The 26,232-nt window shown below is 48.9% G+C and overlaps 1 protein-coding gene across 2 annotated transcripts in view; it reads left to right on the forward strand.

The window, feature by feature from the left end:
• BMPR1A (bone morphogenetic protein receptor type 1A) overlaps window positions 1-26,232 on the forward strand; it is a 595,030-nt gene that overhangs the window by 503,543 nt on the left and 65,255 nt on the right. For both annotated transcript variants that reach the window (XM_069610776.1, XM_069610777.1), the window contains exon 10: window positions 16,319-16,616. In XM_069610776.1, the coding sequence (XP_069466877.1) occupies window positions 16,319-16,616 (298 nt within the window). The remainder of the gene's footprint in view (window positions 1-16,318; window positions 16,617-26,232) is intronic.

Here is a 26,232-nt window from a genome sequence, read left to right on the forward strand (position 1 = left end):
GGGCCTACTTTGCACCCTCCGATCTTGACTGGGGAAAAAAAGGATGGAAGGGACTCTCTTCAGGCCCTGCACCAAATGCGGCCAAAGGAATGTTTTCGTGGAGGACAAACATCTACAATGTCTTTACTGTCTGCACCCTGACCACGTGGAGGTGGAATGCAAGATATGCCTGGGCTTCTCGAAGACGGGGAAAGACCAGCGTAGCAGGCTGATGGCATGGCTCAATTCAAACACGCCTATGCCCTGTGCTCAGAACAGGGACATGCCTCGCCCAGGACCGTCCGGTCCGAAAATCAGTCTCCCTCTGAGAAGAGGTCAAACTCCTTTGAGGTTGCCCCATCGATGGGGGTCCAAGATAAGGACAAGAACCGCAAGTCTGATTCCACCGGGTTCGCCGCTGATGCGGGTACCAGGTTGGATCGGACACGATCACCATCGCCGTCTGTCTCCGGAGCCAGCCTGCCATCAAGCTCCTCTTCGAAGAGCAGGTCATCCACCCCAGCCAAATTATGGGATAAATCGAATAAGCCCAGGTCGGAGGATGAGAAGGCTGCGCAGCCCAAGCATGCTCAACCGCGCAGTCAAAATTCCAGTGGACCACTTCGGCACCCGCTGTGATGACCACGGTGGAGGTAGGTGCCCATCTGACGAGGGTGGCACCTAAGGCCCAAGGGTATCCCTGCCTCCAAAACGCGACACAAACGCCAAAGCAGCTGCAAGCACCCCTGGGGGGAAGGTGGAAGGTATCTGTCCAGATCCCGGTTCAACCGATGGACATCTCCTCCACGGACGACTACCAAGAGTCGATCCATACGATCCACAAGGATGACGACACGCAGGGCCTACCGCTCTGTTGTTCCTTTCACAGCCAAGGGACATGACATATAGACATCCTGTCGACTCTTCACATCTTGGTGACGGAAATCCAGCAGAGGTTGCCCTCCGTACCGACACCTGTGGTGCTGCAGACCCCTGACCAGCCTCTGTGTAAGAAAAACATCAGCCTCCTCCACCACGTTGGGCCCAGACTCCACCAGCGGACCCGGACACTGGTATGGACACAACAGCCACGGGAACTGAAGAAGATGAGGACTTTGTCCTGGCAGACTATGAATCAATGCACCTGAACTTCCCTCAGTCTCCATCAGAATAAGTGGAATCATTCCACTCAATCTCAGGCCTCTGAGCTGTTCCAGCTGGTGCCCGAGGAAACCAGGAAAGAGGGCTTCTTATATCAGCAGCGAGAGTCCAAGAGGAAGACCATCATGGCGGTGCCCTTTCTGGATGACATTTGAGAGGAAGTCCTAGCCCTCATGAAGACTGCTCAGGAACGGAACAGGGCACCCAAGCGAGACAGGTTGGAGAAGAAATATAGGGTGCCAGACTCCGTGCCAAAGTGCTTCAGGTCGCAACTGTCACCGGACTCTGTAGTTATGTTATGAAATCAGAACTTGTTAAAGCGCACGTACACCAACAGCATCATGGCGCTAGTGGCATAAAGGAGGTATCAATTTGAATACACAATTAGAATAGTCAAGTCTTTAATTTCCGACGAAAACCAAGATGATCAGCAGTACTCCATAGAGCAATGGGATGGTGGTTCCAGGTGTTCGCGGGCCACAACGGAGAAGGCACGACCCCCTGAGCGGGCCCACCTAAACCGCGGGACAACTATAAGGTGGTCCGAGTTGGAGCTTAGAGACCGGGTAGAAGAGTAGTGTACAAATTTGGCTTGCAGATACTTTGCTCCGATACCGTAGAAGGCATGATGAACCATACACATGGACACAATGCGAGCCTCAACGGGGAGCCAATGCAATTGCCTCAGTAAATGGGACATGCAAGTTCCAAAAGGGGGGGCGTAGGATGGATCTTGTCGCTGCGTTTTGGAGAAGTTGTAACTGCTTAATTAAGTATAGAGGCTGCCCCAAGTAGAGGGAATTACTGTAATGCAATCTGCTCAATACTACGGTGGCCACCACCAGAGGTTTGGCAAACTGTGGGAATAAAAAGCAAACTTCCGCAGGACCCAGAGTTTTAAGATAGCACAGGCGTGGGGGGGGGGGGGAGGGGCCAAAAGAGGAAGGCCAAAAGTCAGCCGTCCAAAACAAATGAGGGGGGGCTAAGGGAGTTGTCCCAACAACCAAAACCTTGGTTTTGCTAGCGTTTAGCTTTATCCAATTGGATTTCATCCAACTCCCTAATTCCTCAAGACATCTTAGTTGAGCAGCAGTCTCAGACTAAGTCTGGTCAGAATCTGGGTGCCGTCTGCATAGGAATAATAGCAAAACCCATGGGATTAAAGAAGCAGAAGAAATCTGATATAGACCTTAAACCGAATTGGAAAGGGTGCCGATCCTTGAGGGTCCCCACAAACAAGAGAAACTGGAGCGGAAAGGAGGTAAGGTAGTGTTGGCTGCAACGTTTGGCTAACCCAGCTTCGTCTTCAATTCTGCACAACGAGGTGATAAGTTGGACGCCATGGGGAAGAGAGTTATTTAGACTGCGGCATCCACGATCCAGGCAGCTAATGCTCTGGCTACCTTGTAGGACCGGGAGCTTTAGTACAAGCTGGACCAAATCCTAGAATTCCTCCCTGACGACAATATAATGGAAGCTCTCGCCTTCTTTCAGGAAGGGGAGGTGGCATCAGACCATGCCATTACGGTGGCAGTGGACATCGCTGACAGGTTCCCGGAAGATGGGAAACTGAGTCTGCCTTTGTCAGCAGGGATGGTTGAAAGCCACAAACGTTCGTCAGGACGTTCATGCGAAGGTGCTGGATATGCACTTCGATTGGGACAATCTGTTAGTGGGAAGGTGGTCGACGAATCCCTTCAAGCCATAATGACAAATACGGAATATGGAGATGGTACGTTCCCTTGATTCAACAGCATCATTCATCTTTTCATTCCACCAGGGGTAAATCAAGCGGATCATCCAAGGGATTCTCCACATCATATATACAACCTCCTCGATTCTCCACACAGGAAAGCTTACAGAGGTTGCTCCCAGGCCTATGGTAGCGGAGGTCAGCGTCCCCGGCAGGGCGCCGCCACCCATACAAGCCAGAACTGGCCAAGACGTGGGGCCCCCACTCGTGTACCCCTGTGGGAGGCTGGCTGACTAGGCTCGTCAGCTAGTCGAGAGGTGCTGGACGCTCGTGCCCAGGGACACACGTAGTTCCAATGCAGGTGACCACGTATTCCACCGGTTCCCCATCAGGAGCTTCACATCCCTCAGCTCCTGGAGGAAGTGCGAGCCATGTTATGGAAAGGGATGATGCAGCTTGTTCTCCGGGGCTCTGGAGTCTATTCCAGATACTTTCTGGTAAGAAAGAAGACCGGGTTGGAGATCTGAACAAGTACCCAAAGTCTCAAAAATGCAGGATGGTCACGTTGCAGCACATGCTCTGCCAACTGGAGGAAGGGGATTTCTTGATCTAGTTAGACCTAGAGGAACGCGCACTTGCATGTCCCCATCCACAGGAAACGTCGAATGTTCCTATGGTTCGTGGTGCAAGGCCAGCGCCACCAGTTCAAGGCCCTACCATTCGGCTTGAACTCAGCCCGAGGGAAGTGTCTGGCCCTGGTGGCAGCCCATAAGCGTCTTTAGGGCATTCACATATACCTGTACTTTGACGATTGGCTGATAGGTGGCCACTCCCAGAACTGGCTGATGAGCACACAAAGGGGACCGTCCAGCTGCTGACTGAGCTGGGGTTCTCAGTAAACTAGCCAAAGTCCTGCTTGATGCCATCGAAGAACGCGCTGTTCCTCTGCGCCAGACTCAACACAGTAACTTGCCTGGCTTTGCCCTCTGAGAAGAGGCTAGCAGCAATTCAAGGGAAGGTGCAGCGTCTATCATCGGTGAAGACGGCCACGGTGTGGGCCATCAAGTTGTTGCTGGGCATGATCTCCTGCATCTACCTCGTCCGTCTCTGCAGGTTGCTGATGCGACCCCTACAGGAATGTTTAGATGCGCGTTGGATACAAGTGTCGGGGAGTTTGTGGACAAGATCCCTCTCAATGAGGAGTTCCGGCATGCGTTAAAATGGTGGAGTTGCGCTCCAGGGGACAGGATTCAAGACCCGCCATACCAGGAGACTGTCACCACGGACGCCTCTCTGGAAGGTTGGTGGGGGGGCCCTCACACCAGACGTCTACATGCTAGAGGTCTGTGGCTTCTGGAGGAGAAGGATCTGCACAATAAAATTCTGGCACTACAAGCAGTGTTCTGGTCCATCAGGTCTTTCCTGTCGTCACTGGAGTGCTTGGTGGTGAGGAATTCATGGACATCTCCACATCCATGTTCTACATCGGGAAGCAAAGGGGGCAGTTTATCAGCAGTGCTTTCCAAGGAAGCTCAGGACTTGTGGCACTGGGCCATCAGACAGGGGATGTTCCTTGTCCCTCTCCACCTGGCAGGCATCAAGAACACCATTGCAGACTCCCTCAGCAGGGAACTGCGCTCCTGCCACGAGTGGGAATTTCGTCAGGTTCAGGTGGGGACCGCCTGTCAAATGGGGCAGACCCCGATCGATCATTTTGCCACAGCTGTGAACCCCAAATACCAGAGGTTTGCCAGCAGATTCCACCAACCGAGGAGATTGGGAGAGGGAGAGGGAGAGGGGAAGGGGAGGTGCGTTCTCCTTTCCTGTGGGAAGGTCTGTTTCTGTACGCTTTCCACAGGTTCCTCTCCTACTACGTGTCAACACACTAGGACAGTGTCAATGCAAGATGATACTCATCGCCCTGGCGTGGCCGAGGCAGATTTGATATCCGGCCCCACACAGCCTGTCTGCATTGCCTCCAGTCAAGTTGCAGGTACTTTCGGATCTGCTTGCCAGAGATGGAGGCGCACTCCATCACGACCCAGGATCGCTGGACCTGAAGGCATGGCTCCTACAGCCTTAGAGTTTAGAGTTTGGAGGTTGAGTTGCCAGAGGACTGCAGGGAATTCCTCACCAAAGACAGGGTGTTGTCGACATAAGTGGAAGCGTTTTGCTATGTGGTGCCGTTCACGCTAGATTGCCCCTCTGAGGATCACAGCCCCACAGATCCTTCCATACTTGCTGTCCTTGGCAAAAGCTGGACTGGCTTACGCATCCATCAAGGTACACCTGGCTGCCATCTCACGCTACACCAGATCCCCGTGAAGATCCTCGCTGTGGTCCCACAGACTCCTCAAAGGGTTTTTCTGTTTTTTTCTCACCGGTGAAGGCCTCTGACGGGCGTATGGGTGAGATCCAGGCCCTAGCCTGCAAGCAACCGTATCAGACTTTCCACGAATAGAGGGTGTTATTGCGTAGGCACACCTCTTTCATGCTGAAAGATTCTGTTGGAATTTCACCTCAGTGAGCCCTTGGTGTTGCCGGTTTTCTTCCTGACACCTTTCTCACCGGCGGAGAGGGCCCTGCACTCGCTGGACGTTGCTCGTGCCTTGAAGTTCTATGTGACTCGCACCAAGATTTTTCAGAAGACTTCTCAATTGTTTGTGAACTTTGTGAACGATGAGAAGGCCTTGTCCAAGACTTCCAGTTTGTGGTGGCTCTCCGGCTGCATCATGCACCGTCATCGGCTAGCGAACCAGCGTCTGCTAGGGCCGTCCGACAGCCCATTCCACCAGAGTGATCGCTGCGACGACAGCATTCCTTTCTAGTATGGCCCTGCTTGACATCTGCAGGGCTGCAACGAGGAGGTCCACGCATACCTTCACTAAGTTCTACTGCGTCGACAGGGATTCCAGGGAGGTGTCCAGAGTCGGCCAGGCTGTGCTACACAACCTGTTTTCTTGAGGTGAGTCTGTTCTAGGAGTAATTGTTTGCTTCTGTTGAGCCTTGCCACCTCCCGTGCTTGTGTAATGTTGTACTGCTGTGTATTCGTTATTCATGAGCATGTGAATCCATGCCAGACCCCATGCTGGAGAAGGCTAAATTACTTACCTGTAACTATTGTTCTCCAGCATGAGTCTAGCATGGATTCATCTGTGAAACCTCCCTCCGGCCCCTCTGTGGCTCTTGGTCATACTGGCACTTTATGTGCTTACCAAATCTGAAGATGGCTGCCAGAGGTGGGGCTTAGGGAGAGGACTGTCATTGGATGGGCGCAGTATGATCCAGAGGACAGTGATTGCTTTAGAGGAGTGTTAGGCAAGATTGTATGCAGTCTCCCTGTGGGAGACCACACCATTCTTGGCATCTTGGAATTAGGTAACCCACCTACTGGCATAGGTATGTACTATACAAGTTGGTAGAATGACTGAGCAGCCAAACTTCGCAAGAGGGGTAAATGTGAGCTGTAGAGCTGTAACATTGAAATCCACACAATTATCCAAATAACACCCTCCAGGTTTCTAGTAAAATAATTATTTGTCAGTTGTAAATTAGCTGTCTTTAAAAAGGGCAATATGCAACAATAAAAATACACTTCAAAACATGTTCTCAGAATCAAGGTAAGCAAGTAGATACTATTTAGAGATGCTTCATACACACTTCCTACACCCTGAGGTCAATTATTAGGAGAGTAGTGACATTTATATTTCACTTTTGCACTTGGTAAAATTCTGAGGATGTGGAAAGGAAAGGTGAACAGAATGAAAAAGTTTAACCTGTTCTCTGAGCATGTGAGCACTTTTAAATGCCCCAATTCATTCTAGATAAAATCTTTCCCAGCAGTAACAGTTTCAACAAGTTACCACCTGTGAGGGACAGTTGGAATCAAAGTCAATGGGTCAGAATAGTCTGCAGGGAGCCAAGACAGGCAAAGTCAATTTGGAACAAAGTCTATGGAGCTGAGGTACTTCTTAGATAGCACAAAAAGTCTTGTACAATGTTAGTTTGTTGTAGAAAATCGCTTTTTGGCCACAAGGTGTTAACACTTGTGAAAGGTTAGAGCTAGAATAACTGTAGAAAGGCAGCTACTGCAAATCTCAACGGAATCTATCAAGATACAGACAGAGGCAAGTACCCCTTAGTCAGAACAGCACCTTAGGTTCGAAGAGGATCCAGCTGCCTTATTTCCTGTTTGCAGACTTTCAGATCTTGCGCTCCCGGGACTCCATCGTTTGGGACAAGAGGGACGTCTGGAGGACTCCTGCACAGCAGTTTGGAGAGGTCGGTTGCAGCTACAGGCTCTTTTCAATTCAGCGGCACTTTGCGGTTTCAGCTACCAGCAAATGGCACCACTGCAGATCTTGTACACTTGATGTACTTTCTTCACTCCTTGAATCCAGCACTCTGGTAAGGTGACTCGAGCTTGTCGTCCTGCTTTGGGAGGGTTCTCAGGATATTGCTGGAGCTCTGGTCTGGCTTAAAGACAATGCACTCAACTACGGATTTCTCAACCCCAGGCACTCAGTTCCAGCAGCAGCAAAGAAGTACAGCTAGTTGGGGAAGGTCATCCAGCAAAGTTCGTCTTGGGGTTAGTTGGTCCCACTAACCCAAGGGAAGAAGTCCTCTCCGGAGCTTCTCAAATCGATTTGGAAAAGCAGTTTCAGCACAGCAGCAGGGCTTCACCGGGCAACTCAACAGTCCAGGAGGATGCAGCAAGCTTCTCTTCAAGATTCCTTCGTCGGATGTTTCGTCCAGTGGTCGACACTGTCTTCTGTGCAAGAAGCCTTGCCTTTTATGCAGGTTTCTCCCATTTATGCACGGCCTAGCTGTCACACAGCAGGGTGGCTGTCCTACAGCCAGCCAATCATGACTGGGGCATTCAGGTTACCAAGGAGACTAAGGACAGGAGGTTTCGGGCACCTCCCTTGCTTCCTGCCCTGCCAGACATACTGGAGTGAGAGGCAGGTCTCAGTACTGAAGCCTGCCAAAGGCAAAACTAACAAAACGGTTAACCTGGTTTGGCGCGCAGAGTAAAACCCAAGAAAGACTTCACTAACAAGAAATAATGAAAAAAGAAGACCTGGGCCATTTTGACACAATTGGCACTCATGGGTGCTATACTGCAGCTGAGGGTTCAGTCTGGGGTACAAAAGCACAATGGTAGGACAATCAAACCACTGCCACCAGCCATTTAAAGTAGTGAAGGTAACATACATTTTTTTACATAAGTAAGTAGAAAAAGGGGCTACTAAGTAACCTCCCAGCACGCCACATAATATGGTGTGCGCTGTATCTACAGCGAGAATAGGCAACTAAAGTCAATTTCACTTTACCATTCTTGTGAACAGTAGTTCTCACAAGAAAAGGTATTTAAACCTCAAGAGAAATCTAAAGGAGTGCTCTGTGTCACCATACAAAAAGTAGATGCCTATGGAGTTTGTCAGACTCAAAATCAGTTAAAAAAATACATGAGTGATAAAAAGTCTCACTCACTGCAGGAAAACAATTTAAAGCCCAGCAAAAGAGCTCTGGGTCTCTAAGGTTGAAGGGAATTAGCAAAGAAATGAGAATTCTCCCTAACAAGAGAAATATAGTTTTAAAGTGACTGTTATTTCTTTTTTATTTATTTATTTATTTTTTTACTGAGGATTCCCAGCCTGACGATGGGGAATATTCATGAGCATTTGAATCCATGCCAGACCCATGCTGGAGAACAATAGTTACAGGTATGAAACTTAAACCGTCCTTGCAAGCAGAACAAACAGTGGACCACTGCTGCGGTTGGTGTTCAACTATACCTGGAAACAAGGCAGTTACAAGATCAAACAATGATAAAACTGTAGGTACTAAGGTAGCACATTAGAGTTTTTTTTTTTTTAAATGAACATTAGGATGGATTATAGTTCTTTAAAAAAAAAGTAAAAAAAAGATATATCCAAAATGTGTTGACTCATTTTGTTTGCCCAAAAAAATTGAAACAAATGTAAATTGGGACAAATAAGGAAGAAACATGCTTCAAAGAATTTACGTAGCAAATGTTTTACTTTGAAATGTGCCTATAAAATAAGATTGAAGTAGACCCTAGATCCTTTTTGTGCTGCTTAGAACTATTCTTTTGAATTTCAGGTGCCTTACCTTCTGCTGCACAAATAACCAGAAGTAACACTAATGTAACAAGTATTTCTCAAGTCAATAGGAACAGCTTTGCCACTTTCACATATGTTCAACCCTCGTTTGGTATAGAATGCAAATATAACAGTAATGATGTATATCTTCTCTTGAACAATCACCAACACAAGTACATTAGCTGCATCAGACGCATTCTCTGGGTGAAGCATTGCATCTTACTCCTATGTCCCGTCCTCTTTCCTCCATACTTATGAGACATCTCTCCGTCCTGTGGGACGGGACCGGAGCACTTTGTAAAAAGCATCCCAAAACATTTTTTCAAAAATGTGTCCTTCCTCTCTTTCTGAGCGAGGCCCGGCATGCTGCCATATCCCCACCCAACTTGGCTCTGCATCGCCCATCAGTCCTTTCCTCCGCTCGTTCGGGACTAGGCGCACTTGCACCCTCGGAAGATTTTCTTCCCTTTTTTTCTCTCTGGCTCTCGCTAGTGATTGTTTACTAGTATGCCTGTCGTTCAAACTAGACTTCCCAGATTGTTTGTGTCACCGTCGTTTCGCGAGGGTGGATCCCCATCCTCTTTGTTTAGAGTGCTTGGGTCCGGATCAGTGTTGGGATTCAAATTTTTACTGCGACTCCCTTTCGGTGCGGGCATTTAACGTCGGTTGGAGCGGTGGGAGGAGGTGTTCCGACAAACTCCTCCTTCTCATTTTCAGGCGTTCATCGACGAGAAGAAAAAAAGCCTGGTAAATTCTTTACTTTTCAGAGTACCTGGCCGGAGGATACCTTTCCGGGTTCCTCTCGGGCCAGGAGGGGCGTAGATCGCTCTGCCACCGGGGTTCGCCCTGTGGTGCCCGTTGGGTCTAATCATTGTACCGGAGTTTTCTCCAAGGGTCTCCGTAAGGGGGCCTGTGGATACCAGAGCACGCTCCAAGGCCCCTCCTGTGGAGGCTGTTTGTGGACCCAGTTCTACTGAGTCGTGGGGTATCGGAGCTCGCTCTGAGGCCTCTGTCGCCTTCCCTCAAAAATAAGACTGGGGTGCGCCCCGAGGCCTTGGGTGGGCTTGCTGTTACCGAATGGATGTTCGAGGCCCACGCAGATAAGGCTGTTACCGGGCCTGGGTCCGAGGTCCCTCGTCCTGTCAAGGCCTTGTCGGTGAAAGCTGTTTCTCACCGTTCCCGCTCTTGCAGTGACACCAGACCTGTTGAGGGGGCAAAGAAGCAAAGTTCTTCTTTTACCGGCAGTACCGAGGGCCTTCCTTCGAAGGCTAATTTGGCGGTTGGTATGTCACAAAAACATTCCAGGCCTCACAGTATCTGCTCTGCCGAGGTCCCTTATGTTAAGGCTAAAGTTAAGACCCCTGATCCATTGACGGGGGCCCCTGCCTCACTTCCTCACGTGCCGCAGTTCCCCTCAGATGAGGACAAAATGGCGCCTGTTCTTGCCACGACCGCGGTGGCCATTTTGGGTGCTACCCCTACAAATACGCCATCGGCCTCGGGTGTAGGGCTTGGTCCCTTGGGTGAACATAGAGTCCCTTGTGCGCATCCTTATCGGCCAGTTTATGACTGGAACGCTCGGATGCCTCTTCCGCACAATGTTTTGTTGCCTGCAGAGTCGGCACCGTTGATTTATGTGGATACGTCGGTGGAGGGGCCAATGTGGCACCCTTCCCCGTTACGTGCCTGCATTTGTCCACCTCATGAGAGGCCTCCTCAGGTTCCGAAACAGTCTCCGGAGGACGTTTTTTTCTGTAAATTTCAAACGCTTATGCGTGCCGACCCCATGCGGGAGTATTTCAAATGGCTCTTTAGAGTGATATGTCCTCCCGCGCCTCCGGCTCCACCTGTTCCTCCGGTGGTTCCGCCGGCGCCTTCCTTGCCTACGGTGCCTTCCCCGACTCTTCCGCCTTTGCCCCCATTGACCCCTGTGGACAAGGCAGCGCCTGACACGGTTCAGCAGGATGTTGATCTGTTAGATGACGCGCAAGGCGATCAGGACAGCGAGGACCTTCCCCGCTCGATCAAGGCTTTTCATGACCGGGTACTGGATATGATGAACTTCTTAGATGTTCCAGTGCCTGAGGCACCCGCTCCGCAGGAGGGCGTGCTTTCTGGGGCGTTCACCCTGTCTCCCTTGGAGCGTACCGGCCTGTTCTTGCAGAAGGACGTTCTGGCCAAGGTCCGCAGAGTCTGGGAAAAGCCACACTCGACTTTTTGTCAATAAGAAAATTGACGCGAGATACAGGCTGCATTCTTCGGCAGAGGAGGCCCTGTCGTCTTGTCCGCCCCCCTCCTCCACAGTAGTGGCTGCGGCCACTTTGCAGTCGAGGCCTGCAGCATCCTCTTCCACGACGGCTACTCAGGTTCTTGGAAAGGCGGACAAGCTCCTCGACTCCCTCAGGAGGAAAATCTTCGCCAACTCGGCTTTGCAGCTCAGGCAGGCCAACGCTGAATTGATATTAGCGGAAGCTAACATGCAGATGTGGAAAGGTCTGTCGGAGTTTGAGGAGTTTATCCTAGTCGAGAAACTGGAAGACTTTAAAGGAGGCCTATCTGACGCCAGGGTCTTGGGTCAGGATTCCTGGAGGCTGCGGCTCATCACGTAGACACCTCGGCTCGGAGCCTTATGCTGGGGGTTGATACCTCACGGCAGGCGTGGCTGCATGCTACTAAATTCTCAAAAGAAATGCAGGACAAGGTGTTGGACCTTCCGTTAGATGGGAAGGAGCTCTTTCATTCTACAACAGATGTAGAGCTCACCAAGACGAAGGATAGCACTCAGACAGCTAAGTCCTTGACTGTCCTGGTTAAGGCTCTTTTCAAAACCCAGAGACCGTTGTCGCAAAGTCAACCTTCCTCTGGCTTTAGGGGCTTCTTCGACCGCAAATCTGAGTGGATACCCCTCTGGGGAACAACCGCCATAGGCAACAACGGATGCTGTTTTTCTCCCGCTCCTTAGGCTCCTCCTCAGGTTCAGGTGGCACCGCCACCGATAAACCTACTAAATGAGGGTTTTCCGCGCTCGCACAAGACTCCGGTGGGAGGACGCATTGCGTCTCATTGGGAGGCGTGGCAGACCATCACAGAAGACAGATGGGTCTTGTCAGTCGCTCGAGCGGGCTTCCGCTTACCCCTACCTCACCCCTCAACCCTCCTTTTCAGCTGTCGGGCTTGCCCTCCCTCAAAGCCGAAGTTCAGAAACTTCTGGACCTCAGAGCTGTGGAAACCGTTCCCCCTTGGGGAGTGAGGGGGGAGGGCTTCTACTCCTGGCTGTTTTCGGTGCCCAAACCCAACCAGGCTGCCCTACGCACCATCCTAGACCTTTCCCAGTTCAATCTTTTCCTACCCCAAGAGAAATTCAAGATGATCACGCCAAGCCAGATACGATGTTCCTTGCAGATGGGCGATTGGCTCAGCGTCGTGGATCTTCAGGATGCGTACATGTATATCCTGATTTGGAACCCACACAGGAGATATCTCTGCTTCTCTTTGGGGGAGGAGCACTATAGTTTCCAGTGCTTCCTTTTGGCCTCAGCTCGGCGCCGCGTGTCTTCACGAAGATGTCGTGATTGCGGCCTATCTTCGTCTCCAGGGTATTCATGTGTATCCATATTTGGACGACTGGCTCGTATGCAGCCCTTGTCCGCTGGCAGCAGCGGGCAATCTTCAGTCTCTCCTTCAGCTCCTGTTCCATCTTGGGCTGTCGGTGAACTGGCGGAAATCTTCCATGAAGGTCTTACAGGACCTGATTTTCCTGGGTTTTCGCTGGAACCCGATCAACTGCAGAGTGTTTACCTGACCGGGAACAGAGTGGCGGATCTGTTAGCCACGTGTCAGATTTTTGCGCAGTCGGAGAGCATGTCGGCCTGGTGGTTCCAGCGGCTTCTGGGCCTCATTGCCTTGTGTGTGCTGGCGCTTCCTCTTCTCAAGATGAGACGGACCCAGATGGCTCTTCGGAGTTCTTGGCGTCAGGCTGTGGACCCGGATTCCAGGCTGATAATGATTCCGGCTTCCATGAGAGTGGACCTGGAATGGTGGTCATCTTTCAGCAACCTGTCGGTGGGTGCAGGGTTTCAGGACCCAGCTCTGGTGGTGACGATCCCGACTGACTCCTCCCTCCTGGGGTAGGGTGCAACGTTAGATCTTCTACAGGTCTCGGACCTCTGGTCGCCTCAGGACAAGCTCCTTCACATAAATCTGGAGCTTCTGGCGATCTTCCAAGCGCTCAGGGCGTTCAGACCGATCATTGCCAACAAGGTGGTCCGCATACGCACGGACAATGTGGTTTCGACGTATTACATCAACAAGCAAAGGGGAACGAAGTCTCCCCCCCCCCCCCCTCGTGGATCTGTCCATCCATATTTGGGAGTGGGCAGTGCTTCATGGGGTCTGGCTGCTTGCAGTGCACATCCCGGGCCAGCTGAATGTCACAGCGGATGCCCTCAGTCGGCGGACAGTGGTCAGCTACGAGTGGGAGTTGAAGGCTGAGGTCTCTCTCATGGATCTTCTTGCGTTGGGGCACACCGGAGGTGGATCTCTTCGCTACGGCGGTGAACAAGAAGCTTTTCTCGGTATGCCTCCAGAGGGGGGCTGGGAGTCTCCTCTTTGGGGGATGCTCTCGAGATTCCTTGGCACTACATGAGAGCTTATGCCTTCCTGCCTCTGCCTCTAGTCCATCGAGCAATTTGGAAGATGAAGAACTCGGTGAACTGCTCCCTTCTACTCATAGCCCCCTGGTGGCCGGCCAGGTTTTGGTTCTCAGAACTTCAACACCTGTCGGTGTATCCGCCGATCAGGTTACCAGTGACCCCCGATCTTCTTCATCAAGGGGTAGAGCAGATGTGGCACCCCTCCCCACAATCGCTCAGCTTGGCGGCATGGTGCCTGAGTTCAGGTCTTTAGAGCATCTTAACTTGTCTACGGATAACATGTGTATTATCCAGGAAACCCTCGACCAGATCCCAATACAGGAGTAAATGGCTCAGGTTCTGTCATTGGTGTTTGGAAAAGCAGTTGGACCCAAGGGTGGCTACGATTGACATTGTGCTGTCCTTCGTGTCCTCCCTAGCAGAGTCGGGTGTTCACGTTCTGTCATGCAGAACTTTCCTTTCAGCGGTCTCCGCTTATCTTTCTACAGACCAATGTTCCTGCTCTGAGCAACCCAGTGGTTAAGAGGCATTTTGCAGGCTTGACACGCCTCTACCCTCCAGTTCGTAGTCCGCACCCGCCGTGGGACCTAAATGTAGTCATGACGGTGCTGTGCCATAAGCCTTTTGAACCAATGGCCATGGTGGACCTCAAGTACCTATCCTGCAAAGTGTCCTTTCTGGTCGCCGTTACGTCAGCGAGGCGGGTGAGTGAGCTCCAGGCCTTGTCAGTGGAGCATCCCTTCTTGGTCTTCAACAAGGACAAGGTAGTCCTACGAACAAACCCGGCCTTTTTACCAAAGGTGGTAACTGAATTCCATCTGAATCAGTCGATCTCCCTGCCGGTCTTTTTTTCGAACCCTACCTCAGAGGCAGAAAGGCTTCTGCACTGTCTTGATGTCAGAAGGGCTCTTAAATTCTACCTTGACAGGACTTCGGAGCTTAGGAGTTCTTCTGAACTTTTTTTGACTTTCGGTAACCCTCGGGGTAAGCAGGCGTCGAAGGCGACTATTTCTCAGTGGATCGCCGCCTGCATTACGGAGTCTTTCACCGTCCAAAGGCTAAAACCTCCTAGAGGTATTCATGCACACCTGGTGCGGGGCAAGGCAGCTGCGGTTGCTTTTCAGAAGTATGTCCCCTGGGAGTCCATCGCTAAGGCAGCTACTTGGGCCACCCCATCTGCTTTTTGTAAGCATTATTGTCTTGACATGAGCTCGAGAGCTGATGCTCAGTTTGGTCAGGCTGTGCTGAAGAACCTTTTTCAATAAGGGGTATTTCCGTCCCACCCGTAGTTCCAGTTAGGAGTGCTTGGGAATCTCCCATAAGGATGGAGGAAAGGGGACGGGACGTGGAAGTATAACCAGGTTACTCACCGTAGTGACCACCTTACTCCTAGTCCATAGTCCCCTTTCCTCCATACGCCCGCCCGCCGTCCCCTCTAATAAGGTTCCTCTGTTATTGCTAATAGGTCTCTGACCTGGCGATAGAAAAGGACTGATGGGCGATGCGTGGGGCGGAGCCAAGGTGGGCGGGGATACGGCTGCGTGCCGGGGCCCGCGCAGAAAGAGGAAGGACACATTTTTGAAAACATTTTTTTGGATGCTTTTTACAAAGTGCTCCGGTCCCGTCCCACAGGACGGTGAGATGTCCCGTAAGTATGGAGGAAAGGGGACTATGGACTAGGAGTAAGGTGGTCACTACGGTGAGTAACCTGGTTATTTGGGCACAAGGCCCCACTCTTGATGGATATTGGGCTTCTGCATGTAGGGCATATTTCTTTTGACTTCGTTCCATCTTGCTGCCTCACTTAGCTTATTGTTTTTAATTTAAGGAATTGAATGCATAGTAGAACGAACAGTGACTGTATATATGTTAATTGAGTGTTGTGCGATATCACCTGCTTGTTTAATTTTTTTGTGTGCTTTGGGCATAGAATAAATATAGTATTTTTGTACATTACGGTCTAAATTCAATTGCTTCACTGCGTAGACCCCTGACCCCACTCACGCTCACCTGAGAATAGTCTCGACTGCTCTCCATTGCTAACTTGGTTGGGTTTTGGCTAACCTCCAAGTTCCCCAGTTCACCATAACTAGGGTGGCCTTGTAAAATCTGATCTGTCCACCAGGCCAGATTCTAGAAATCCATCTTAAAACTGTTTTCACAGAAATAGTCTTATAGGTACAATAATTGTTGTAAAAGTGACAATTGCCTAGCCGTTTAAATCCAGACTATGCTATTTGTATCTGTACCCAAGATACAATCTCCCATCTTCTCAATGTATCCATGCATTGTTTCTCATTAACAGTGTGCACAGCATGCTTTTCAGATTTTCATGTCATATAGTTTGTCAATTTGCTTTAAGTGTAGTTAATCAGCTTTGATGACCAAATAACAATCGAAGTTAGTAGGAAAATTGGCAGATGGGTCTCCAAAATAGTCTTTGCCTCACACTAAAATTGCCTTGATCCGTTTTGAATGTAGACTTTTTCTAGAAGCACTGGACACTAGATTTGAATGACTGTTTGTTTTGTGTTTTGTTTTAATGTAAGAATATAAGGAAAATGGTGGCTGAAGTTGTATTTAGAAAGGAAGTACATCATAAAGGGAGATTTGCTTACACTTTCCACTATTTTGCTCCTGCAAAGCACACTCTTAAAGTTGCCAAATAATTTCACTGTCAATAAAGTTTAGTGTGCTCTTTTCAACAGGGTTTATTGCAGCGGACATTAAAGGCACAGGCTCTATGACCCATTTATATCTCATCACCGATTACCATGAGAGCGGGTCTCTGTATGACTTTCTGAAGTGTGCCACTCTTGACACCATGTCATTGCTCAGGCTGGCGTTTTCCGCAGCCTGCGGCCTGTGCCATCTACATACAGAAATTTATGGAACTCAGGGAAAACCGGCCATTGCACATCGGGATCTGAAGAGCAAAAATATTCTGATCAAGCGCAATGGGAGCTGCTGCATCGCTGACATGGGACTGGCTGTCAAATTCAACAGGTACAGTTTGTCTGAAGCACTCTTTGCATATTTGTAGGCATGTTTTTAGGGAAATAATTGTAAAAGACTCCACAATGTTCTCAGTTTTTTTAACCCGGTCACAGGCCACTTTAGATAATCAATAGGATGCATGTATGGCTTACAACATCAATACAGGCTGTTAATCTGTCATTGCTGGAAATATTTCAATTTGTCCAGTCGGAAAATACAAAGGCAATCCTACGCCAAAAGCCACAACGATTTAACTGGGGGGGCAGGAGTACCTCGCTAGCCCATCATGTATCCAAACACCACTTGTTACAACCTATTGCTCTCTGAAACTGCCTTATGTAGGAACTCAGTTTTCACCTGCATCAGTCTCATTGTCTGTTTGTGCACCCAATGTATCAAGTGTTCATTCCCCTGCTACATCACAACCTCCCTACGTCTGTGGCTTCTGCACTGCCATTAAATAATTGGTTAATAAATGTGCAGTTCAAATGTATATTCGTTTAAATAAACTTTACAAACTGTCATTAATAGAATCTGTGGTTTTTACAACCCAATCTTAAAAATAAAGGATTATAGATGATCAATTTATACATAAATTAATACATCCACTTCACATGAATGATATTCAGAAACTAACATTCTGTAAATAAGGTCCGTTTCAAAGCATACATAATGCAAGTTTATTTTGGATAACATATAGCGGTTTATAAAAGACTTTGAATGTGAATATAATCCAAAAGTGGACCACGATGCGTTTTGGGTTTTTGAATTATGGTGCTGCATAATGAATGTAGCTTGATGCCCTAAGACATAGAAATGTGAATTGATAGAAGTAGAATTTCTGATTGGATCATTATTCCAGAATATAAATCAAAATCTATTCTTACAGATCTGTGAGCTTCAGAGTGTCAAGTACATTAAAATGTAAATGTATATTGGACATACAACTCTTTAATACTTGGATAACTGATGTGTGTAAAACAAGGTGGTGTGAACATTAATACAATAAATTATATATTCGGTAAACTCTGACCTGGGTTTGAAAGTAAGCTTGTTGATAAATATGGAGAAGCAATCTTCTTTTTTGGCTGTATGGTGGTGTACCTGTGAAGAAAATGTGTGCCTTTTAGGCAGTGCATGTAACTGTATTCAAATGTTCTGCTGGAACTCGGACTTATATAAAAATCATGATGTTGACATATAGTTCAACATTAAGAATAGGGCTCAAGTCGAAGGACCACGCGGGTGGACGGCGTCCTCCCACTTTTTTGAAAGGGCGGACACCGTCCCCCCCCTAGGTGTGTAAGGAACTGAAAAAAATAAAAATATACGCATTTGACATGTGCAGTGCCACAGTTGGGAACTGAACCCAGGGCTTGAGATTGGGAAACTAAACATTTAGCCACAAGACCACACAGATGGAGACTGAAGCATGCTTCTATATTGTGACATTCTCCTAACAAAGGATGTCTTTTGTGAAAGATGCAGTCCTAAAGTGTGTACCTTTTTATAATTACTTGGCAATGTAATAATAAAAACTGTTCTCTTGACAAATGCTTATTTGGTCGGTGCACTTTCTCAGTTGTTAGACAATTTCAATGGAATTTGCATGTTTCGTTTTGGGATGGCTTCAATTACTGCAACGTCACTTCCCTATGTGCGTTTAAGAGTACCCCCACTTATTATTTTAGGACTTGAGCCTTTTTTTAAACATGCCTGAATTATGTATTCAGGTTATTATCAAAGATATTAAATGTCTGATTTATAACATTCCAAATGATTGGCTTAGTCTACTAAAATAATTGTAATGGAACAAGAATAGTCTTAGATCAGCTTAGTTAGCCAAGAAAAAATAGCCTTACTCTGTTTTTTCAAATCGCTGAGAGAACATTTCCCAAAACCGTGTGAAATGCAGCCTTTCTCTTACATGGGAATACATAGACAGGAAGTCACAAGTTCTAACTTCCTGTAAAAAGCTTGTGTTACATTTTTATTAAACCTGGCCGCTGCTATTATTTATCTTAAGTTTGAATATTAATTTGACGTGTGTGTAAGCCTCCTAAATAGTTAGGGATGACATTCAAACTTCCATTTCAAACAAATACTCTATGACCGTTCCTGTATTTGTTCACTTTACGTGGCTCACAATTTTCGTTGCCGGAAAATATATCAGATTAAAGTGGGCAACAGGGAGGCTAAATTGTAGTTGTAGATTTTCAGAGGATGTTGAACTTGTGTGGTTTGTTGAAAGGCTTTAATAACACATTTGATTTTGTCTGCTGTCTATGTAAATAGGAGTAAGTAAACCAAATATTATAGTAAATATTCAGATTTATACCTGGAAGAAAAATACAATGAATTTGGTTGTGTTTCTGTTACTCTATTTAGAAAGTTAGCACTTTTAGCTTCGGTGATATGCAATTTACCATTGTGGTCAGGTGGGATACATTGTAGCAGAGGCTTTTCACAGGACCTTCTCTGCATTCCTACGTAAGGGAGAGGCTGCCCATCACAAGGTTTTAGCAGATTTTGGCTTGGACTTGAGTCTGAAGGAAGTGATTTTTTCTTGCTCAACGAATATATTGGTGCTGAAGAAGAGCAAGCATGTTAGAGATGCACAATATTTTTCTTTTGCATTTAATTTCAGAAAAGTAAAGTAACCCTTAAAGTAAACAAAATCGACATTTAATAACTTTGAACTAGGAGTAACTTAAATACCTAAAGCCTTGCGATCTCAACGTATCACCAGTAAAACCGCCAAGAGGGTTATTGTACAGGGTGCAGATGCTTGTTTGCAACTCACCTGTCAAACTTTGACACACTGCTATGTCCCGTACCCTTTCCTATGTCCCGTCCCCTTTCCTCCATACTTGTGGGGCATTCCGTCCTTTGGGACGGGACCAGAGCACTTTTGTTTTGTACTTATTTTAATGCAGTGCACCGCACACGGCCATGACCCCATCCTCCTGAGCTCTGCCCCACGCATCGCCCTTCAGTCCTTTTCTCTGCGCGTTTGAGGCTGGATGCACTTGCATCACTGGGAGTTTTGTGTTTTTTACTCCTGTTTTCCTTCCTTCTTGGTCCGGTTCCACTGTCGTCTAGTCCTCAGTCTATGCTAGAGTGTCTGGGATTTGTGTCCTGTTCTTCATGCAAACGTTGTTTCGCAGGAGCAGATCCTCACCCTGTTTGCCTGGAGTCTCTACGCCCGGAACATCACTGGGACTCGTGTCTTTATTGCGACTCCCTATCCGTCCGGGCACGCCAGCGTCTTCTGCGGTGGGAGGTAGTTTGCCAATGCGTTCCTCCACTGCATTTGCAGCTCTTAATCGACGAGAAGAAACGCCCAGTAAGTTCTTTACTTTTTAGGGCACCCCAGCCTTGCACTCCTTCCCCCTGGTCTTCCAGGGCCAGGAGGTGCTTGTGTAGCACTTCTACCGGGGACATCCCTGAAGTGTCCCGAAAGGGGCCTAATAGGCACACCGAAGCGTCCGAGGGCTCACGTAGCGGGTCTGCCAAAACTGTACATTCGAAGGGATTGTGTCCTCCGACGTATTCCTTATCTTAGATATAAATCCTTCAGCTTTGCTGGCCTCGGAAAATTTTTTCGCCAGAGGGCGCTGCGCGTCGATGATCGCCGAGTCGATGACCCTCGACGGCCTCCGTGCCGACGTCGACGTCATCCTGCCTATAAAGGCCGCGCGCAGCGTCCGTTGCTCAGTTCCGTTTTTCCGCGCTTCGTTGTGCCTCGGAACACCGTTGCTCAGTTCTCGTCAAGATAACGTATATAATAACTACTATTTACCTCGATATCGATGGCATCCTCCTCCGACCCGACGACCCCTCGGTCCGGTTTCAAAAAGTGCCGAGACTGCGGGAAGAAAATGTCGTTGACGGACCCTCACAGGGTCTGTTTGTGGTGTCTGGGAATCACGCACCAGAGTTCGGAGTGTGAGGAATGCCTTTCCATGACGGCGAAAGCCTTGAAGGAGCGTAGGGGGAAGCTCGAGAGAGGTAGGTCAACTTTAACTTCCTCGAAAGCTTCTTCGGTAGAGTCGAGACGTTCGTCTCCTCACCATAAAAAACACTCTCGATCTAGATCACGAAGTGGCTCCCACCACTCGTCGACATCGAGACACTCGAAGAAGAGACGTAGGAGATCCCCTTCGTCATCTTCGTCGAGTTCTCCTGAGAGAGTTCATTGCCCCACAAAACGCAGCTCGCAAGCTGAGTGGGAGGAATTCAGGAAAAAGATGCTAAGCGTCTTCGAGAAAGCGGCCTCGTCCCCCTCGAAGACAGCTGAGGGTGATACCCCGGGTAAAAAACCCAAAAAATCTAAACGCCGCGAGTCGCAGTACCCGGCGGAAAAGTCAACCCGAAAGCGCCTCGAGCCATCGGGAGATAAAGCATCATCGACGCCATCGTCGAAAACTCCTTCGAAACAGAGGTCGGCGCCATCGACGCCGTTGTCGAAGGATTCATCGGCGCATCAGTCGATCGAGTCGACGCCGACGTCGACGCCGATATCGACGCCGGTGAAGGAAAGAACCACGGCTACTCCACAGCCAACGGTTAGACAAAAGACCTCCGACTCGACGCCGAGAACGTCGACGTCGTTCTCGAGCAGGACTCCGATCCTTTCGAGTTCTTCGAGGCCTAGTACACATTTCTCGACGCTTTTCACGGCGCCTTCGAGTACTTTCACGTCGGTGTCGACGACATCGACGTTTTCAAGGCCTGTGATGATGGCTCCTTCTGCATTGGAAATGGGGTTTATACCATTCCAAAAACCAATGTATCCCCCTTTAACCTCGATTTTTGAGGAAAGGGAGGATTCAGACCAAGATATTGATTTACAGAGGACCACATCACCAGAGCCAGAGACTTTCGCCTCTGAGGAAGGAAGATTAAAAAATCTTCAGGATGCACTTCAGGAAGCTAGTGGCTTGGACACTTCTCCTGAAGCAGAATTTATCAAACCAGACCCAGGAGAACATGCGGAGACTCCATATAGAGCTCTGATGTCTAGAATCATAGAATTTATGGGTTGGTCTGCACCTTCTCCTGCCTTTCAGCAGGATGACCTCACTGACATACTGGACAAGGGCCCACAGGAGGATCCTGTGGTTCCATTTCACTCTGCTCTACAGAGAAGGATTTTGACAAACTGGGAAACGCCAGAAATTATCCCGGCAGTAAATAAAAAACTGTCAACAAAATACAGGGTGGCTAGTTCTGACCCTGAATATTTGTCAAAACACCCTACTCCTGAGAGCTTGGTTGTACAGGCTGCAACCTCATCAGGCAGCACATCTGCATACCCCACTGCTCCGCAGGATAGGGATGACAAAAAGTATGATGCCATGGCTAAGAAGGTTTTTTCTGCCTGTAGCATGGCGTTAAAGTCTATTAACGCGACCTGTACGCTCGCTAGGTTCAGCCACACCCTTTGGGAGTGCGCTTCATCAGCGGCTGACTGCCTCCAAGAAGGAGAGGAAAGGGACGCATTTTTAAACATCATCAGGGATGGTAAAGATGCGATGTGCGAGACCCTACAAACTGGCCTAGATTCTGCTGACAGTATCAGCAGGGCCATGGCGGCAAGTACCACAATCCGCAGGCATGCGTGGTTGAGGAAGTCTGGTTTTGCCTCTGACGTGCAGACCAGGCTTTTGAATATGCCCTTTGACGGTTCTACCCTCTTTGGAAAGAAGGCGGATGACAGTTTGGAGAAACTGCAAACGTCCAAGGCAGCAGCCAAGTCATTGGGAGCTGCTATCCGTCAGAATACCTTTCGTCCTTCGGGATCATCGTGGAGAGGACGGTCCTTTCGTTACTATTCCTCATATGGAAGGGGCAGGGGACGACCGGCTCAAAGAGGCCAAGGAAGATTTACCCGTGGTGGACGGGGTAGGGGAAAGAAAGCCGCACCCGCAGGAGCAGGAGCCACTTTACCTTCGGCAACTGCATCAGCCGCTTCAAAACCACTCTGAGGTCTCCCCTCACAGAACACCAGTAGGGGGCAGGTTAACTCACCATCTGACGGAATGGCAGGCTATTACGTCAGATGCTTGGGCTCTGGAGACAGTGGCCCAAGGTTACTGCCTGCCCTTCCTACATATCCCTCAGAGTCATCCACCGGGGAACAACCCTTTGAAGCTTCCAGATCCGCTCCTCTTGCAGGAGGTTTTAGACCTGCTAGAGAAAGGTGCCATAGAACTGGTACCTGTAGCAGAAAGGAACAAGGGTTGGTACTCCCCCTACTTCATAATACCGAAGAAGGACGGAGGACTGAGACCCATCTTAGACTTACGGGAATTGAACAAATTCCTCCGAAAGGACAAGTTCAAGATGGTGACTCTCTCTCAGATCCTTCAGGCCCTCCAGCTTCAGGACTGGTTGGTATCTCTAGACCTCCAGGACGCTTATTTCCATGTGCCGATCCATCCCAGGCACAGGAGATACCTGAGGTTCGCAATTGGCAGCTCTCATTATCAATTTCGAGTTCTGCCATTTGGGCTAACCTCCGCCCCGAGGGTCTTTACCAAGCTAATGTCGGTTGTGGCTGCAAGTCTAAGGAGGGAAGGGATTCATGTCTACCCTTACCTAGACGATTGGTTGATCAGAGCTGTATCTTCGGAACAGGCTCAGAGACAACTAGATTATGTTTGCCACTTCCTTCACAAGCTGGGCTTCTCCCTCAATTTAAAGAAGTCACAGATGATACCATCACAGAGACTCCAATTCATTGGAGCAGTCCTGGACACTTCCCTGGGAAAAGCCTTGCCACCAGAGGTGAGGGCTCGAGATATTCTGCAGATGGTCATCAGATTTCAGAATGCCCAATATCTCCCAGCCTACGACTTTCTGAGGTTGCTAGGCCTCATGGCATCCTGCATATTCCTCGTGCCGGAGGCTCGCCTGAGAATGAGATCCCTCCAGTGGGCACTGAGAACTCAGTGGTCACAGTTCTCAGGAAGGATGACAGATCTCCTTCGGATCCCGGTCAAAGTAGCCCGAGACCTTCAGTGGTGGGCCTGTCGGGAGAACATCCTGAAAGGAGAAATGTTTTGGCAACCATGGCCGGAGATAACAGTAGTCACGGATGCCTCACTCACGGGGTGGGGAGCTCACGCCAACGACTTGACCATCAGCGGTCGTTGGTCTCCATCGGAGTCCAGACTACATATCAACCTGTTGGAGCTGAGAGCCATCAGACTAGCGCTGAAGGCTTTTCTGCCGTCTGTACGGGGAAGAAACGTCCTAATAATGACGGACAATACAGTGGCCATGCACTACCTCAACAAAAGAGGAGGCGTAGGCTCACTACCACTGTGCAGAGAGGCGATGCAGCTCTGGTTTTGGGCAATTCAGGAAGGAATCTCTCTATCGGCAATTCACCTAGCCGGAGAGAAGAACTTGACAGCGGACGCTCTGAGCAGGCAGAGCACAGTCTCTCACGAGTGGGAGATAGCTCAGGAAGTCCTTCAAGAGATCTTCGCCCTTTGGGGAACCCCTCAAGTGGATCTGTTCGCCACCAGTATCAACAGGAAGTGCGACAGATTTTGCTCAAGGGAATTTCCCCCGAGAGGAGCTCTAGGAGATGCGTTCGTAGTGGACTGGGAGTTCCCACTTCTGTACGCGTTCCCTCCGGTCCCTGTCATTCCTCAAATGATCAGGAGGTTGAGAAGGTTTCGGAAGACCATGATCCTAATTGCCCCGGATTGGGCCAGGAGAACGTGGTACCCGGACCTTCTAGACATGTCCATCTGCCCTCCAATTCGACTGCCATACAGAGAGGATCTTCTCTCGCAGAAGGAAGGTCAGGTTCTCCATCCAGCCATCAAGACCCTCAACCTTCACGCTTGGTGTCTGAAAGGTTGAGGTACAAGGATTGGGACCTTCCGGATGATGTTATGGAGGTGTTGCTTTCGGCCAGAAGGCCGGCAACTAAAACTCTATACCGCTGCCGTTGGAACAAATTTTGCAGCTGGTGCAGAGAAAAGAATATTGAACCCTTTTCTTGTGGTACACCTATGGTGTTGTCATTCTTACTTTACCTGGCTAATTCAGGCCTACAGGTTGGCACAATTAAGGGCTATCTCGCAGCGCTATCAATCTTTAAGCGCACTGCAGAGGAGCCTTCATACTTCAAAATTCCATTGGTAATACAATACCTAAAAGGATTAACTAATGTTTATCCCCCGAAACCTTTTCAAGTTCCCTTATGGGATTTAAACCTAATTTTAAACTTCCTAAAGGGTGCCCCTTTTGAACCACTACACTCTTGTTCATTGAAGCTTCTCACCCTCAAAACTGTTTTGCTAATAGCATTGACATCTGCTAGAAGGGTTAGCGAGTTGCAAGCCTTATCGTGTAAACCTCCACATACAATCTTTTACAAGGACAAAGTTGTTCTTCAGGTGAAGCCTAACTTCCTCCCGAAGGTAGTCTCGGAGTTTCACATCACTCAGAAGATTATATTACCTTCTTTCTACCCTCCTCCTCATCCGGGGAAGGAGGAAGAGAGACTGCACAGGCTGGACCCTAAGCGAGCCTTGAGCTTCTATATCAGCAGATTGGCTAAGATCAGACAAGCAGACCAACTCTTTGTAGGTTATGCAGGACATAAGTTGGGCCTTCCAATAACAAAACAAACCATCTCCAGATGGATTATTTTAGCCATTCTGGAGTGCTACAAATTGGCAGGAAAGGAGCCTCCTCAAAATCTAAGGGCTCATTCTACCAGGGGTATCGCAACATCCTCAGCCCTTCAAAGAGGGGTGCCAATTCGAGATATATGTGCGGCTGCCACATGGTCGTCCGCACATACATTTACCAAATTCTATAGCCTGGATTCCTCCTCTAGTCAAGAAACTAGATTCGGCAAGGCTGTGTTACACTCTGTCCATTCTGGAAGGGTAACATAACTTTTATTACTCCCGCCTCCAGTCACAATACCACTGCTATGGGAGTCTATCTAAGATAAGGAATACGTCGGAGGACACAATCCCTTCGAAGAACTAGTTACTCTTACCTTGTAACGTTCTTTCGATGGGATGTTCCTCCGACGTATTCCTTATCGACCCTCCCATCCATCCCCGCAGTATGACTTCCTGTGGGTTTGCAGCCTATGCTCCTTCAAGGTGATTAGTCTAATCCAAAAACATTACTGGGGACTACAAAACGGAACTGAGCAACGGACGCTGCGCGCGGCCTTTATAGGCAGGATGACGTCGACGTCGGCACGGAGGCCGTCGAGGGTCATCGACTCGGCGATCATCGACGCGCAGCGCCCTCTGGCGAAAAAATTTTCCGAGGCCAGCAAAGCTGAAGGATTTATATCTAAGATAAGGAATACGTCGGAGGAACATCCCATCGAAAGAACGTTACAAGGTAAGAGTAACTAGTTCTTCTTCCAAGGTTCCCCTTTTGGGGGATAAAGTTCAGCCCAATTCTTCTGAGGCTCTGGATATCAGGGTTTGCCCAGAGGCCTCCATTTCTGAAACATTCCATACCGAGTCACGACTTGAGGCCCCTATTAAGGGAGCTATATGTCCCGGGTTAAAGACTGAAGTTCCTCTTCTTGGGGCTAAATCGAGTACCGGCAGAATCGAGGGACCTTCTT

The sequence above is a fragment of the Ambystoma mexicanum genome, chromosome 8 (assembly GCF_040938575.1).
Source record: "Ambystoma mexicanum isolate Mex_15411 chromosome 8, UKY_AmexF1_1, whole genome shotgun sequence".
Taxonomy (NCBI): domain Eukaryota; kingdom Metazoa; phylum Chordata; class Amphibia; order Caudata; family Ambystomatidae; genus Ambystoma; species Ambystoma mexicanum.